The sequence below is a fragment of the Hoplias malabaricus genome, chromosome 3 (genome assembly GCF_029633855.1).
Source record: "Hoplias malabaricus isolate fHopMal1 chromosome 3, fHopMal1.hap1, whole genome shotgun sequence".
NCBI lineage: Eukaryota > Metazoa > Chordata > Actinopteri > Characiformes > Erythrinidae > Hoplias > Hoplias malabaricus.
Window position 1 is genome coordinate 53,137,275 of NC_089802.1, and position 17,616 is coordinate 53,154,890.

Below are 17,616 nucleotides of genomic sequence, written 5' to 3' on the forward strand. Positions count from 1 at the left end.
AAGCTTGGTCTCGGCTTGTTTTTCTCATATTTACTTTGCCCTTTTTATAATAAAATTCTAATTTCTCACGTCCAACTCTAGCCTTTGCTTATTGTAATCAACTACGGTGTAGGCGTAGCACGTTGTATTTTTCTACAACACAAATTAATTTTATTGGTGTATAAACCATACAGGTTTAAAACCATACAGGAAGAGAGGCATCTGTGATACATTGTAATAATCTTCTCCTGTAAGGTTACCATTTTAGAGACATATGCTTTTGCTTCGTGAGGCAGTGTGTGGAGCCTATGCCAGCGGAGTGGTCTTTTGCAGCAGAGAATGCAGCTGTCTGACTGTCCTAGAGAGGCACGTATGTGTGAGTGTGTAGCGTTGGGGCCAAATAATCCACCAGTCTGGATAGCGGGAGTCAATCTTAATTGCGCTGGAGACATCCGTCATGAGAGTGGCAGGATTAATGGATCGCTTAGAGATTGGATGCCATGATGGAGTGCGTTGTGGGGGGATTGGAGCAAGAGATAAGGGAGAAAAAGAGCTCTGTAAAGAGACGAGTGTAGCAGCCAAATGGAACAGCATGTATGTTAGAGACTTGTTCTATCTATAGATTAGGCTTCATGAAACTTCAGGGGGTGTGCCCTTGTTTATTATTTCTGGGAAATGGTCCAGAGAGAATTGAGTGCTTGTGATAGTATCCGTGGTCCTGGTTTAAATAAATGAATCTGTTATTTATATATAAACCTGCATTAATTCTCACTGACTCCCAGCTACAGTCTGCTGCTTATTAGCACTGCTGTGTTGACACTAATCTTTAAGGGTTTTAATGAGATGCCTTAGTGTTAATCAGGAAAACAGGTGCCTTCAAATGGCTCTTTTGTTCACCTGAAACTGATCTCATTATGCAACCCCGATGCTGATTAAATTTATTACCAATAATGCTCCATTTGTCCAAGCTGGAGCAGAACTTACTGCAAGTGAAGAAGGCAAGAGCTCCTCAGCTGCTGACAGATGTAGGACTGCAGCCGCAATCAGATGAGACAGTGGAATTCTTTATGCAAGTCCACTGGGATGCAGCCTGCAGGCTGCAACGCAGGTGTTTAATCACAACATGTGCCATAGAGGTCCATTCATGATAATCTAGGGCTGTTAACACGATTTTGGCCTTTACAATATTGATGTGGCAGATGACCGCAATGTGCAAATACAGCTTCTAGCCACTCAGTGTTTTAATTTGTCACCAGGTGCTCTGGGCATCCTGACCAATCAGATTCAAATAAGGCTTTTACCAATGGCAAGATCAGAACTGCAATTGGCATATCCAGTTATTTATTTATTTATTTACTTACTTCCTGTCAGTGTGGGGAAGTTTTGGGAATGGGTTGGGTTTTGTGCTTCCCATAAATCAGGTTGTTTGTTTGCGTTGGCATTTCCTACCTTTCTCCTTGTTTTCTTTACTTAATAGAATTGCTTGGCTCTTACTATTGTTGCTGTCCTCGTAGTGGAAATTTAATTGCTCAGTTTTCTGCACAACTTTTAAACATTTTTGGAACAGTTTTGGACCCACCTTCTTTTATTATTTTCCATTATTTCTATCATTATAATTATTCATCATCTTGTACTGTATCTAACCTACTCAGAAATATATCCTGCAAATGCAGGTTGTACTAAGCAGTCATTCTGTCTCAAATCAAACACCTGGAGAATTATTTCCAATGCAGCACAGAACTGTATCTTTACATCATGTTAATGTGATGAATTTGCTAAGCTCAAGACTTTTTTTTTCTTCCTCCAGATGCCTACCCCATCTCAGAGGTGGTGTACAAGTGGACACAAGACCCTGGCAAGTCTGTGGTGGTGGCGGAGGAAGGCTCCCGGCTCAACCAGTACCATCTGATTGGCCAGACGGCCGGCACTCAGGACATCAGCACCAGCAGAGGTAGACTCCCTCTCTACCTCAGGCACAGCTGTCAGTCATATCAGCATCTGGCCGTCATCTCCACTGTCACTAGTGGCATGACCCAGCTAATACCCCATGTCCTCACTTATTTGCATGCATGTTATCTAATCTTACTCTGAAAACACATAACGTGTGGACAGGGCTGTGGGCAGAAGTGCACAGTTTGTGGTGCTGTGGTTGGCATAAGGTGCACACACATTGTTTCTTTGAAAACTTTGGTGGAGGAAAACCTCCTTAGATGTTGGAAATCTGAGAAATTGATTTTGGTTCTTTGGTTGTGAAGTGTTGACCTGATGTAAAAGATATCTAGGTACACGTTGGCAAACAAACATGAAATAAAAATCAGGAAAACAGGTCTGATATTGATACGACAGACATTTTGAAATGTTACATATGGTCTCGGTGTGCTGTGTCTGCATAGACTCAGCATGTTAGTGACGTTGTCCCTGTTTTAAAATGTGATTCCTGTCTGATTGTGCAATACTACTGCAAAAAGAAACAAGTTTTCAAATCAAGCTGGATGGAGATGACAAATGAATGGTGAGGATTTGAGAACACCTCCCACTCATGGCCAGCTGTCTCTAGAGCCTGAGCAAGTGAGGGAGGGAAGGAGGGTAGGGGGAGGGAAGGAGGGTAGGGGGAGGGAGTGAGGGAGGGAGGTAGGGAGGAGAAAATCACTTATCCCTGTTCTGAGCCATTGGGTCTGGAGGGTTAATCCGTGTGCCTCCCCATCAGTTGTGCTTTTACCGAGTGACGTCAGAGGGCCGTGATTGGCTGGAGCCAGCCCGGGACACTGAGACACGTGGGAAAGGGGGCGGGAAGGAGGGGCGCCCAGGCAGCATCTGCTTAATTCGGTTATGTAAAGAGGGGTAGAAATGCACTGTTATCATAGCCCAGGGGTTATTACAGGATGTGTATTTTGGGGGTGGATTCCCAGGTTTCCTAAGTCTGTGGATGGACATATATGGATCTCCTTTCATCTTCATTAAGACTCTTAAGGTGGTCCATAAGTTTGCTGTACACTTCTCACTCACACCGTAATCACTGAATGCCTAGTACAAGTGAAGTTGGAGCTAGATGACAGTGAATGTATGGACTGCCTCATGGATCATAAGGTATAGATAAGGAAACATTGCTGTTAGGCCATGGATTCACCCCGGTCATGTGGCCTCAGATTTTTTTTTTTAGGTAGCCACAGGTAGATGACTAGGGTAGAGCTGGACAATAATTCAATATCAGTGTATATCGCAATATAAAATGTTTCAGTAACAATATGATTTTATTTTTAGCACATTTTCAATATTTCAATATACATTATTTACAACATCTGTCACTGATTAACGTTCATTACAGGGTACTGTCATCAGTTCAGCACACTCAATTTAAAATTAGTTTAAAAATATTAACATTTAAAAAGCCAGTAGAATTATGTTTGATGGTGATGTCTTGTTTCTTGTTTGTTCTTCAAAAAAATTTCAGTGGATTTTATATTGTTCATATAGATATCAGAATTATATTGTATCGATCAAAATTAAAAATATGTTTTGTGATATCAGATTTGGTCGTGTTGTCCATCCCTAGATCAGGGCTACAAAATATTTGTAAACTGCAAAACTGCTTGTGTTATACTGACAAAATATTATTTGTTGGACCATATTAATGCCTGGTTTCATCCAACAAGAACATTAATCTAAAGCATCTTAGGGTGGTCATGATGCTAACAGCAACTACAAAAATACAGTAATGCAAAAAAGTAAATAAATAAAACAATAAAATAAAATGTATATACTTTTTCCTGCCCCAATAGTACTACAAATAGAAACAAACAATTTGTGAAGTCTTTGTAGGACCATGGACAGCTCCAAAGGACATGGCCTCACCTGATCTTCAACCAGGCCTTCTCCTCTTTTTTTCATTTCCTGTCCAGTCCTCCCTCCCCCACTCATGTGGTCTATGTTATTTTAGCCACTTTGCAAGAAGGTTGCGAGGCTATTAGCGGTGCTAATCTGAGGTGCAAGCCCTCTTTAACAAAGTCAAGAATAGATCCACCAAGACCTCACAGCATGGGCAGGGTCATTAGCAACAGCTAAACTGAGAAACCCAGTAGAGAGCGAGAGAGAAAGAGTGAAGAGTGCCTTAACTGCCAAAACAGTGTGAAATTCCCAGTGAAAATTCAACACACTACCACTCACCCCTCACCAACAAAGAAGTGCAGATAATCTGTTACCTTTTATCGTCTTTAAATCAATAACAAGAGCACGTTGCTAGTGTGATTTGTAAGAGCTAAGATTTTAGATTACTAGGTTTGAAAAGAGCTTGACCACTCACCAGTTGACCAACATGGCAGCATTGTTCTCCGCAATGAAGGGTAGCTCGCCATAAACACTCCAAAAGCTGAGCAGTAAGATCCACCACAACCGCATGGTTACCTCCTCTCAGAAGAGTCCCATCCAAAGCAGAGGCTTTTCCGGAATGCTCATGGGAATGAGTGGCAGGGGAAGGGAAGGAGGTGGATGCTGCTAGCCCCAGGCACTGAGGACACGCTCGCCCCCAGGCCCATTCTGATCAGCCTTGTCTGGCCCAAACTTTTCTTTAAGATCCTGTGTCCAGCCCTCAGCAGCGCTTAGGTCCCTTCATCTGATCTGCAGGGTCGGTCACAGTGAATGCCGTCAACAGCCGTCCACTACTGTCCACTTTTTCTTGTGCTTTTAGCTGACTTTCTGGCTTTGTTTTCCTGCTTTTTCGCTGTCTCTCTGGTCCAGTGCGCTGGATAAGACACTGTATTGCCCATACGAGGTTGGCCCGGCCTGACGGGGGTGGGTAGGTCTATGAGAGAGTGAGAGAGCTAGACGGGGAGAGAGAGAGAGAGCTGCAGGATGCAGATTGTGACAAGGGATTAGTGGGACACAAAAATCGGATTTTGCCAGGAGAAAGCAGCAGTCATCAGTGGATTTTCTATAGTTTATCAGACTCTGTGGCTCGAAAGGATTTTTTAAAAGCTTTGAATGCAATCTTTGCTTGGTTAACAGGATATATGATGTTTTTTCCACTCACTCTATTCATTCTTACTCTCCTGTTGATGATTTACTTACTGCTGTCCTGGCTCAGAGTGTGAATCCCACATGTGATAGACCTGTGCACATGCTCAAAGGCCACCTGCTGCACCCCCACCTTCATCTATTCATCCACATACATTCACTCATACCACTCCATAGTCAGTCATAAATTAATAATACAGTTAATTGTCATTGTTTGAACAAAACTTCATTTCTACATTAATTTTTTTTCATAATTAGAAGCTACAAGCTGCTATTTACATTGTGTTCCAATTTCCTGATATATGGGCAAATAAATATCCATCATGAATCCGATGAAAATCTTTTCTTTAATTTAAAGTAAAATATATAGACTTTTATTACTTTCCCTGTAGATATAAATTTCAACAATGATATACAATGGTATTATCCTGTTACATGATTGTTATATGTTATAGGTGATTTGTATTTGAAGACATCTAATCCCTTAAACTAAGACTTAGACTTATCCATTGGTTATTAATCTTAAGACAGATTACTCAGTACTCAGTGTAGGAAATAGTTCTGTTAAATGTGACTGACTCTCAGACTGAAATTCCCTGCCATTTTAATGTAAATGGGGACATTGCATTTACATTATAAATGTACTACTATAAATATATCTGAATAATGTGTGCATATGTGAATAATGATTTTATACATACACACACAAACACACACACAGTACCAGTCAAAAGTTTGGACACATCTCGTTAGTCATTGGTGGCTCTACATGAAGCTGACATTTTTGTTTACTATAGAATTCCATATGTGTTCCTTCATAGTTTTAATGTCTTCCATATTCATTTACAACATAGAAAATAATCTAAAAAAAAAAAAACAAAGAAAAAACATTGAATTTGATATGTCCAAATGTTTGACTGGTACTCTACATTCACAATATGTGGGAAATGGCCCAAAACAAAGGAAACCCTCCCTGAGTGGGCATGTCCAAACTTTTGACTGGGACTGTGTGTGTGTGTGTGTATGTGTGTGTGTATCTTACAAATATTCAGCCTTTTCTTCTGGAGAAGGCACTGCCTTTAGTGCCTTAGGGAACAAAACTGGCCTTTAATATCTCTATTGTACCTTTTAAAGGTACATTTACACTGTTTGAATCTTGAGTGACAATAGTGCACCTGAACTGTACTTTTTTTTCTGAGAGTGCAGTGGAGCTTTCTTTGGCGTGAGGGAGCACCATCCAATACCTTTGCAGGTTAAAAAAAAAGCGGTACGGTACTGTACCGGTTGTTATTGTTTGTTCACTAATATGTACAAACATTGCAAATGTACCTCTTTATAAAGTCTTATGTATTACATTATTCTTTCCAGAAGGAATGAAATTCTGTTCCCTTATTAAGGGTATGTAAATGTACCCTTGAAGGTACCACCCCAGAAACTGCTCAAGGGACCACCACAGTGACAGTTCTTCTGGCAATGTACTCCACAGCCCAATCCTGTAGCATGTTATATGGATGTAGCCCACGCCTGGTGTTAAACATGGTCATGTTCAGCTACTCCAGCGTGTCCCATTTCATGTAGTGCTTTTCTATGTAGATGCTACAAGTTGTTTGAGCATTGTGTCAAGCCTGAATCTGCATTAACGTCGATAATTCACCAATAACAAGGGGTTTCTACAAACATGGAGTTCATAGCCTTGGGACATGTAGGGCATTGATGCACTTGGGTGGAGCAGAACTAGTTCAGTGAACATACAAAGTCTCCAATCTGATAGTGATGACCGTTGCGTCCATTAATTATCCTTTGGCTACTAGTGTGAAACTATAGTGTAGCTAGTGTGCAATAGCAAGACTGAAAATTTGAAATGTATTTTCCCAGGATAGTCTCAGTGGGGTGGACCTTACAATAACTGACCACTACATGGTGCTAATGAGTCTCCTGGACTTTAATCTGTCTGTGGATAAGTTCATAAACGCCTGCTCTTTATGTGGTTCATTTTCTAACACATACCTCATTTGTTCTTATGAAGCAGCAGAGTAGGATCTCTCTCTCTCTCTCTCTCTCTCTCTCTCTCTCTCTCTCTCTCTCTGTGTGTGTGTGTAAACCTCTCAGATGGCTTGCACTTATCCCCCTGAGTTTAATCACACCCTCTCTGTCTATTACTCATCTGTTCTCTGCTCCCCTGCTTATCTTTCTATCACTTTTTTGATCCCTTGCCGTCTTCTTGATCCTCTCTCTGTGCTTCTCACCCTGCAGGTCAATACACGGTAATGATGGCCCACTTCTACCTGAAGAGGAAGATTGGTTATTTTGTGATTCAGACCTACATGCCCTGTTTCATGACGGTCATCCTGTCCCAGGTGTCCTTCTGGCTCAACCGCGAGTCTGTCCCTGCCAGGACAGTCTTTGGTCAGTGTCTCTCCAAAACAAACACTATCACACTCCAATACCTGAGCCCACTGTTAGTTTACACAAAGCAGCTTCTGGATAGTGCTGTACTTTCCTCTGAGATTCCTCCCCTCTTTGAACACCACAGTTCCTAGCTTGAGCTGGCCTCTCCTGTTAATTATTTACTGCTTGATCCATCGATAATTCTCATCAAAATGGAAATGGGAATCGACTGGGGCAGACAGACAGAATGAAGAGCTAATCTGCTTTGATCACTGCTTTTGAATTCGTTCCGATGCTCCCGTGAAGCTATAGATAAACCGTTTAGATGCATACATAAGGAGCACCTGAATTGCTAACCTTAGGTCTTGCCTTAGGCCTATTATCAGCATCAGGATCATCATAAACAACTGATCTGACTGATCAGTCATTTGAGTTTATGGCAGTTATTCTCTATCTTTCACAAGCTTCCACACAGATCAGATCTTTAGTCATGAGCAAATTTTGAGCTCACCTGGTCGAATACTTTGTTTACATGTACAAACATTGTGTTTGGTGTACTCAAGTATTAAATCATTTTTGTGTAATATGTGCTTGTAATACAGAAATCAAACATTCTCCTGCTTTTTGTTGTGTAGTATTAAAATGGAGCAAAAATAGCCTAAAGCATATATAAATGCTCTGGGAGACAGTCTGTGAGGAGTTTGGTGTGTCATTTTTTAATGCAATCCACCAGTTACCGTAAAATATTAAAAGGGAGAATGTTAGCATTTTTTATTCTGATTATACATTACGCCAAAACGCTTTAAAACTTAGTTTCACACCTAACACTGCGTTGACACCAGCAGAGACATGGCGCAACAATTCTGCCAACGTTCATTCGTTTTCACTGAGGGTTGATGATTTCCGGCGAAGGGTGGCAGTGCGGAGGCTGGCGACGTAGCGTTATTGGAGCTATGAAGTTGAGCGAAGTTAACCTTAAGAGTGAAGAGATATGGTGATAACCAATAGGAATTCAGCATTTAGCAGGGTGGTATTTTTATTAATCCAATCAACATGTACTCGTGAGTTTACATGAGTCCAGCAATAATCTGATATTGCTATTGGCAACAGCCAATAATATCACAGAAAGGCATGACATAAACTTCCTGCTGCAGCTTTTTGTAAACATGGCCCCACTACACCTGTGAATATGGATCTATGTTTTTTTATTAAGCAGAGCTACTTATCTCACAGTTTTGTCTACTCTGCTGCTGAGATGGAGACGAGGCTTTTTTAAATGAGGGTCTGTTCTTGGATGCAGCATGTCCTTCCGTTACAGACAAGAGACCCGACCTGCTGAGGACTGTAGGGAGAAATTGGTACTTAATGAATTTTCAGATACATGTTTAGAGCTTCAGAATGTGTCAGAGACAGCCCTACACTCTGTCCGGTTACATTTGCGCACTCAGTTAAACCATGGCAACCAAAGTTCAGCTCGAGTTCACCAACACCCTATGGCGATGAGTGAACCGCGATTTGAACGACGAGAGACATACAGAAATTCAGCCTCTGCATATTTTCATGTACAATTAATATTTGCTGAATGTAATATACTGGGGGAAGGATGCTGGTATTATGCAAATTTCTGCTGGAATGTTAACTGATATTCACAAAACAACTAGATTGTCAAACATCTACATTCCATTGTATCACAAAAAAAAAAAGTCATGTGATATGGGTGTGTATCAGCTGGGATCAGGCAAATACATGTAAATAAAGCAGAAAACACCTTTACTGATGCATATCAAGGTTAGTTCATTGTTAGCTTTGTTTGCTAGCCTTGATGTATTATCTATTCTCTTGTTATTTATTCCTGATATTCTGCTCCTTTTGCTGTTCCTTCAGGTGTGACCACTGTATTGACCATGACCACACTGAGTATCAGTGCCCGGAACTCTCTACCCAAAGTGGCCTATGCCACAGCCATGGACTGGTTCATTGCTGTGTGTTATGCCTTTGTTTTCTCTGCCCTCATTGAGTTTGCAACTGTCAACTACTTCACCAAACGCAGCTGGGCTTGGGACGGCAAGAAAGCCATGGAAGCTCAACAGCCCAAGGTGAGGGTGCGTGTGGGAGACCATCCTTCATTTATTTACTTTCCAGTGAATATAACCCTTAAATAGATTTAGGTTACAGTGACAGAAAAAAAAATTGCAGGGATGTTTTCAACACATCTGATGTGCTTGTCTTGGAAGCTGTTTGCATTCTCTGTTTCTCCCCATCCAAGTCATCCCAGACTCTTTCAGTGATGCTGAGGTCTGGACTGTGGAGCGACCAGTCAACAGTTCTGAAAATAGCAGTTGCTGCTTTTTTTTTTATTTGGGCAGTGGGCAGTATTTTCTTTCTCTATAATGGCTTGACACCTCCAAATCCATTAAGGTCCATAGTTTTTAGATATCATTTTATGGTGGAAGGGTGGGGAGAATGACCTGTGGAAAAAAAAAACACAGCAGCAAGAGTGGAGCTTGAATTTCTCCTCTTTCTTTTATTATCTACATTTTGAAAGATCAGTCTTAGAAATTGGTTGTACTTTCAACTTCTCATGGATCAAATAATCAGAGAATATGCAGTCTGTGGTCCTCAACTTTAATGGGATTTTAGCTGGAATTCCTCATCAAAAATGAAAAGTTTTACTGTATCTGATGGTTGTTGTTGTCTTTCAGGTCTTGTTTGGTTGTTATAAGTACCATGTTCTTTAATTGATTTTGAAATTCCAGTTTTCTCACTTATTTTCATTAAGACCCCTTGTTCCATAATGTCTAATGTCACTAGGGACATCTCAAAAATGAATAACTTGGATTTAGTGAACATTCTGACTGGAAATTTCTCAGTAGTTTTTGTGTGTCAGTATGCATTCAGTTCCTCATTTATCCTTAGTGTTAAACAGTGAAGTCACATCAGGAGATGGCTGGTTTGATCCACAGTTATGCATTACCTGTCTGAAAGCACAAATAGCTTTGCTCTCAGGGTGATTTGGATGGCCCCTCCTCTCTGCATTTTCTCTGCTTGTGGTGCTAGCCATGGTGGACCTCTGTCAGCTGATGTGGTGTTTGAGGCCGTTTGAAAAGAAGCCGTGGGCTGGCCTTACATGTCTGAGAGATATCATGTTAGAATCACTCAAAGGTAGAATTGAAGAAAAATATTATAATTATAAACAGGATAAAATGGTAGTATATACTACCAGCAACCACAACATAGTGAGCTCTTCTCAGGAGTCATCAGGTGAGCATCTGTCTTCATCTTCAGTGAATTAAGCCTGTGGCACCTTCAGAAAGCTTCACTATGGGGTCTGGCGTTCAAGTCCCATGCCCTCCAAGGTGCTCCAAGTGGTAGGGTGTTTCTTAAATACATTTAAATTATAACTACAGAATCTCTGTAATAGGGAAATTGACACCACCCACCCCCCAATAAAAGTGAATCATACTGCAACTCTAGGGGGAGGACAGGAGCAAAATCTTACATCGTGTTCCTTTAAGCGTAAACCCAGGTCCCTAGTGACTAAGACTTTACTCAGCATCACTGGCACCATTAATGCATGCTCAGGGCCACTAGATCCATATGGGCTTTACTCACTGTCAATAGCACATCTTCATCAACTAAGGCTATACCCAAAGCCCAAAACCCACAACCCCATTGACACCACTGCTACGGTTAACGCATGCTCAGTGCCACTGTCTCCATTTGGATCTACAACATTGCACTAAATCTAATAATTTGCCAGGTGTTCCAGCCAAACTTATGGATAAGTCAACATTAATAAAACAATAATGTCCTTTAGTCTTCATTAATGCCAACCCAGTCCAGCACAAAAACATGGTTTTATTACAACAAAGAAAAGCCTTTGACAGCTGCCTCGAGAAGAGACTTTTACTACTCTGTAAGAGAATTTCACATACCTTACATCTTTAAAAGCATCACTTTGCTTATTAAAGTTACATAATGCACTCTTGCCCTCAATTCGGTTGAATCAGAGAAGATGATTACTCTGTGCTTTCATCAATAATGGTTTCTCAGGGCTGAACCATCTTAAGATCTGGAGTGATTTTGTTTACTTTCATGTTTCAGAAGTCAGCCATCTCTCAAAAATGATCAATCAGTCTATTAGCGACAGTGTAATTGGTGCTGTTCAGATGTCATCAAGCCAAGCCGCCAGTTTCATTCTCCACTGGAGAGCTCCTGAAAAACAACCTCCCTCTGGAACCCCTACCTCTTTGTAACATACATCTAAATGTCACCTTTCACCCCCCCTTACCAAAGACCTATTTTCTCCAAGGCACTAACGTATGACCTGCAGTGTCTACAGAGTGTTGTGGAAGCCGACGTCCTCGTTTGTTTGTTTGTTTGTGTAACCTGGACAGCAGGATGTGTGGCTGTTATATCTGGGGCTGTAAACTCTGCTGTCAGAAAGGTCAGATGTGCTGTATGTTCTGCTCTCCTGCTGTGGATTGTGCGCCCAGCTCTTGGTAGCAGTGTGGGCCACAGGCCATTCATTTCATTTATCGTGTCAAGGTGTTTTTGTTTGTTTTCTGTGTGCGGCGCTCTGAAGCAGACGAGTGGAGAGAGACCTTGTGAGGTTGCTGTGATTTTTAAGCGATTCAGCACCAGGCACAATGACACTGACACTGAAGAGAAAAGGATGAAATGGGCTGACGCTGGGGCATTAAAACTGAGAAGCCGATCGATACGACTCCACAGCTCAATATCCACCACCTTCCACCTACATGACTGGGCACAGGGCCAGTCCCCTCCTCCTTACACACTGAGCCTTCAAAAGTACCAGACCCCCACAGTGTCCTCTTAAAGGACTGCATGGTTGAAATGAGCCATGTACATTCTGTATGTTTTAGTAATATGTCATGATCTGACACCTCAACAATGTCATACAGTTTTAGGATCATATCTAAACATGTGCAAAAGCAAAAAATACAATGAAAGTAAAGCCTACTGTTATGACTCCTCACTAGAGTAAGACTTGCCATATATTCTATGGTCATTGCTTAGTAGTCTATCAATAGGGCTTTTGTCCCCCTTTTGCTGTGTAATAGCCTCCATTCTTCTAGAGTGGCTTTACACTAGGTATTGAACCATTGCTGTGAAGATATAACTAAATGTAGCCATCTGAACAGTAGTGGGGTTAGGTATTAGTGTTGGTGATTAGTTCTGGCTCAAAAACATCTACATCCATATGGTACTGTATGTACCCTGACGTGTTATCAGTTGAACCTCAAATCCAAGGTCGACCAAAGCCTCCCTTTGTGTGAGATCTATTGAGATACATTTTATATATTATATCAATGTCATGATGTACTTACTAAACAATATATGGATCTCTTGTAGCATTATGAAAATGACCCTTACCAGTGCATCTCACTGCAATGCAGAGTCTAAAAGGCAATTCCATCTTTGAAAATGGTTTCCAAAGTACTTCACTATTAGTGCTTTAACAAACTGCTTTAGGGCGAGTAGGTTCAGGTGGGTTTTGGCAAGGCAGGGTCTTACTCTGAACAAAACAGACCTAGTCCTTATTCGAAAAATATTGAAACTATTGTGTCAAGATAACCCATGGCTTTCTCTCTTCTGGGGAAAAAATGTTCTGTAAATGTCTTTTCACGTCCCGTGTATCTTTCCTCACAATATGAGTGTAGCTTCTTTTAAGATTTGAAAAAAATGTAATGAGACAGTAAAGATGCTTAGGCTTGTAACTCCTAATGGGGAGAGAAGTCTGAACTGAGCTTTGCATATGTTTATCCCTATCCCACTCACCTACAGCAGCAGCACACGCTCATTCCACACGCTAATGAGCAGAACATTCACCACTGCAACTCTGGAGTTTAATAGTGCTGATGACTTTGTGTCTTTTCACATACGCACACTTGTGTGTGTACACTTCAAGCTGAGTTGGAGACAAGCAGAACAGGAATTTCAAAATAAAAGCTTAATGATGTTTCCCTTGTAATAGACATCTTTAGTGCTCTGTCTTGAGTGCACTGTTGGCGAGGTGCCGACGAGACAAGTTCACTCCTGTCTGTCGGCGAGACCTTTTAAAGCCTTTGCCTGGGCTCTTCCATTACGATGGTGTCTCTTGATTAATTAATCCCCTCAGCTTTGCTCTGCAGAGGCAATTGTCTCTTACACAGACCCAGATCTTTGTTAACAGAATTGTTCTCCTCTAACAAGCAGACTACAACCTTCAAACTGGTTCATTATCTGTGCTATCAGAAAAGCTGAAGTCATGGTGACATTCTCGCAATACTGCAACACTGTATCAATATATATATATATATATATATATATATATATATATATATATATATATATATATAAAGAAGAAAGACATGGTGCAGGTTTTCCAACTGTAGAAAAGTTGGAGGGGAGATGATGGGTTGGGGGTGATTGTTGGTTATGAATCAGTTTATTTACTTATTTCTCTTTTAGCACAGAAATGGTCCTAAAATCTTTTTTAAGTTGTTAAATCTTTACATAAATTAATTACATACATTTTTGAATATTGTTGCTCCAGAAAACCTTTTTGATTCTTTGATATAAAAAAAGACAAACCTTTAACATGTTCACTTACAAGAGACCTGTATATATATAAATATAAATATAAATGATCAGAGATTTGATATGGATTTGATCCACTCCTTAGTCTTCCGGTAGTAGTTAGTTGTAATTCCACTTTTATTGTGATGTAATGTTATAGTACAGTTTGTATTTTTCAAATCCAGTTTTATTGCAATAAAACTCTTGTTTATTTTTTTTGTTAAACACAGAAAAAGGATCCGTTGGCACTGTCCAAGAAGGCGAACAATGCCTGCTCCACTGGTGTGAACTTCACCTCTAACATCACTAAGGACGCAGCCATCGCCACCATTTCCAACAGCACAGCCGTCCAGATGAAGTGCGCTGAGCCCAAACCCGCGCTGGACCCCAAAAAAACCTACAACAGCGTCAGCAAGATTGACAAGATGTCCCGGATAGTGTTCCCCGTTCTCTTCGGCACCTTCAACCTTGTCTACTGGGCCACATACCTCAACAGGGAACCAGTTGTCATCAAAACGAATGTTTGACCCTCACCTACTGGCCACCAGCGCGTAGACTTTTCAGAATTTTCCCCTCTTTTCCCCTTCATGTCTTCTTCTCTGCATTCTGCCCTCCTCAAACACGATGAACTGAGACCTGTCAGCCATGAGGAACTTTAAAAAAAAAAAAATGTTGCCAAACATTTCTTCACTTATTCAGCCTTTCCAGAAAGTTCTGTATTCTTTCCCTTCTCTTTTCCAAGATGCATGATTGAATTCCAAGCTCTGTGGGAATACTATCGCCATATCTGCCTTGACTTTCTACTGTATATTACTCTTCTACTAGGATTTCATAGGTGATGTTGCATTTACCTTCTATTCTAATGTAATCAAGCAAGGATTTAACTCATAATTAATCCAGTTTCCAAAATATGACAAAAACTATTATGCATTTGGCTTCCACATCTATCAGTGAGTCAAATAGATGTACATAATTTCAAGTACAGCAATGCCAAATGCGATGCAAAAGGAAAAAAAAAAAGATTTTTCTACTATACCGATGCTTATGTTGAAAACCTTGCTTTGTACGAATGGGCTCGAGGCTTCTAGTGTTTAAGTTGAAGCTTGAGCATTTGAAGCAATGAGCAGCGATGCAAAGCGGACAAATAGCCATGCTAAAAGTGTTGCCTTCAGAGAGATACCATACGAGTGCACTGAAAATCTCCAGCGACTTACCTTTTTAAATCTCGAGTCTGACTTTTATTTTACTCTTCTTTGTAATTGCTTAAAGCCATTTTGAAGTAAGCGGGCTGACTTGCATTGCACCCCCCCCCATGGCAGCTTTTGAAACTTTGCTCTTTAATACCGCAGTATGTGGAGTAAAGAAGGTCGGGTTGCAGTTAAGACTTTCAGATCTCTTGTATATAGGCTGCGTATGCTTTGCTTTGACGTCAGCTCTCGACCCTCTGGGGAAGAGCTGAATATTGTGCTACAATGCTATGCTAAAATGTGCAGCTAAAGAAACATAAACATAAGCTAGACCTCCAGTCGTGGAACTGCAGATCGCAGCATTGAATAGTGTGGGCTTGAGCTATGATTGATTCTGGCATTCCTTTGCTGTTGCCAATTTGCCGGTTCTCTTAGTGTTAGGCTTTGCCATAAACATTAAGTTGTTCTTTTTCCTACTTGTATTGGTATGGATTGTTTATCAACTTATTTAAAGTAGATTAGATTTTGATCCATTTTCTTTAATCTGTGTTGTGACTTGGATAAAGTGTTACAGCTTTCAGCAGCTGGACAGACGTTTCTGAAAAGATTTGCAGTTATTTCAAGTGTTATCATGGAAGCTAATTTATGACGTTTCATCGGGTGCAAAGCCAAAACTGAAAGTTGGAAAATGTGAACATGACAGAGGTGGGTAGAGTACTCTAAACACACAAGAACAAGGGTAGTTACTAAGCCTGTCACACTATAATCACCTCTCCACTATAATTTAAAATGATTATTTTCTCTTAACTCTGTTAATACCTTTTTAGCATTTACATGTTTACATTGCTAAAAATAATGCACGTTGGGGTGCATTTCTTCCATCAGTTAAGGCAAACAAATGTTCTTTTATTCAAAAAGGTCAACAACTTCTTACCTGGTGCTATTACACCTTTAGAGGGCAGCAGTGAGTCATTTGTTTATTTCAGTTTGAGCTGTGTCTGTGGTCAGGTTAGAGTTACTAGCTAATTATCGACAGCAGGGAAGATGGCTTAACAGCCACTGATATGTTTGGATTTGTATTTTAATAGTTGAATACAAACAGGGCTTGCTTTAGCCTTCTGGGGGTGTATTTACTTGTAGGGGAGAGGGGCTATCTACCTTTTGAACATAATGCCTGTCATGATATTCACCAACCTTCTTTGGCATTACTGAATGTATTTATAAATGTATTAATGTCAGCATTATCTAAACTATAGTCAGGCTAAAATGTAATAATGAATGGATATTACATATACCAGCTTACCAATGACTTCTGTATGACATTACCAGCGCCAGGTCATATCCAGGTCATAAAAGGAATATATATTTGCAGAACCAGCAACAATTTTTTTTTTTTGGGTACCTGTGTACCCTCATCCAGATTAACCCACCACTAGATGAGGATTCATTGGGCATGGAACGGGGAGGAGAAACTGTGGCCCTTCATCCAAACTTACACCAGTCAACCATAACATTATGATTAACCCCAGAAGCACTGCTGTGTCTGATCCACTCATGAGAATGGTCAACCACCCAACTCATACCTGCTCTGTAGGGGTCCAGACCATTGAAGGCAGGGCGGGGGGGGGGGGGGGGGGGGGCTGAATTTTATTTATTTATTTATTTTACTAGAGAAATTATTCATCAGCTACAATATAATAATCGTGACAGGGCTAATTGGTACTTTAGTGGAAAAATGACTCGGGTTAGATATAAAGAAACTTAAAGTAAAAAATAAATAAAATTAACACATCAAAATGAAACCCTCAGATCCAGATTTCTCAGATTGCTGTCTGAAAACAGAGGCGTGAGTGGCAGCTGAACAGGGATGAACCAAAAGAACAGAAGAATATGGACCTGAAACAGAATGGGTAGCTCAGAGAGAATGGCCAGATTGGTACCAAGTGAATAGTACAATTGCCTCCCAAATGGTGCAACGATTAGGGCCCTGGTATTAGCATTGGGAGATAGCCATTCAAGGCCAGGTGCCCAAGTGACTACATTTGGTCATGTTCCCTCTTTTCTCACCATCACACAAGTGATTTTGGCCAGTGTGGGCACTTGTTGGCTCATCTGAACAGTTGAGTGTTCTCCAGCACTCCAGCAAGAGTTTTCCAGCAGTGTTGTGTTAATGGCAATGTGTTTGAACAGCGGTGGTGGCCTCAACGCTCCCAGGTTTGTGGATGTGTGTGATACATAAATAACCTGTTATTTGAAAACAGAAAACCTGAAGGAAATAAAAACAGGAAAATACATAATCGGTTTGTTATTATCAGGGCAACTGTGCTCAAAGAAATGATTCTACTCCTCTTCACTAACTCTTAACTTTTAATTTATGCCACGTAAGAAAGGCATAAGAGTTTATAGTAAACATATTACTGAAGAGTCATCGACTCCCAATTTGTGAGTTGCTTGTGTCAGCTGTTGGTCA

The 17,616-nt window shown here is 40.7% G+C and overlaps 1 protein-coding gene across 4 annotated transcripts in view; it reads left to right on the plus strand.

Moving 5' to 3' along the window:
- Nucleotides 1-16,753, plus strand: part of gabra5 (gamma-aminobutyric acid type A receptor subunit alpha5) — a 57,733-nt gene extending 40,980 nt beyond the window's left edge. For 3 of the 4 annotated variants that reach the window (XM_066666318.1, XM_066666317.1, XM_066666319.1), the window contains 4 exons: nucleotides 1,787-1,930; nucleotides 7,243-7,395; nucleotides 9,262-9,479; nucleotides 14,190-16,753. In XM_066666318.1, coding sequence (XP_066522415.1) covers nucleotides 1,787-1,930; nucleotides 7,243-7,395; nucleotides 9,262-9,479; nucleotides 14,190-14,486 — 812 coding nt within the window. In that variant the 3' untranslated portion in view covers nucleotides 14,487-16,753. The remainder of the gene's footprint in view (nucleotides 1-1,786; nucleotides 1,931-7,242; nucleotides 7,396-9,261; nucleotides 9,480-14,189) is intronic. The other variant, XM_066666320.1, reaches the window with a different exon arrangement.
- Nucleotides 16,754-17,616: the final 863 nt, after the last annotated feature.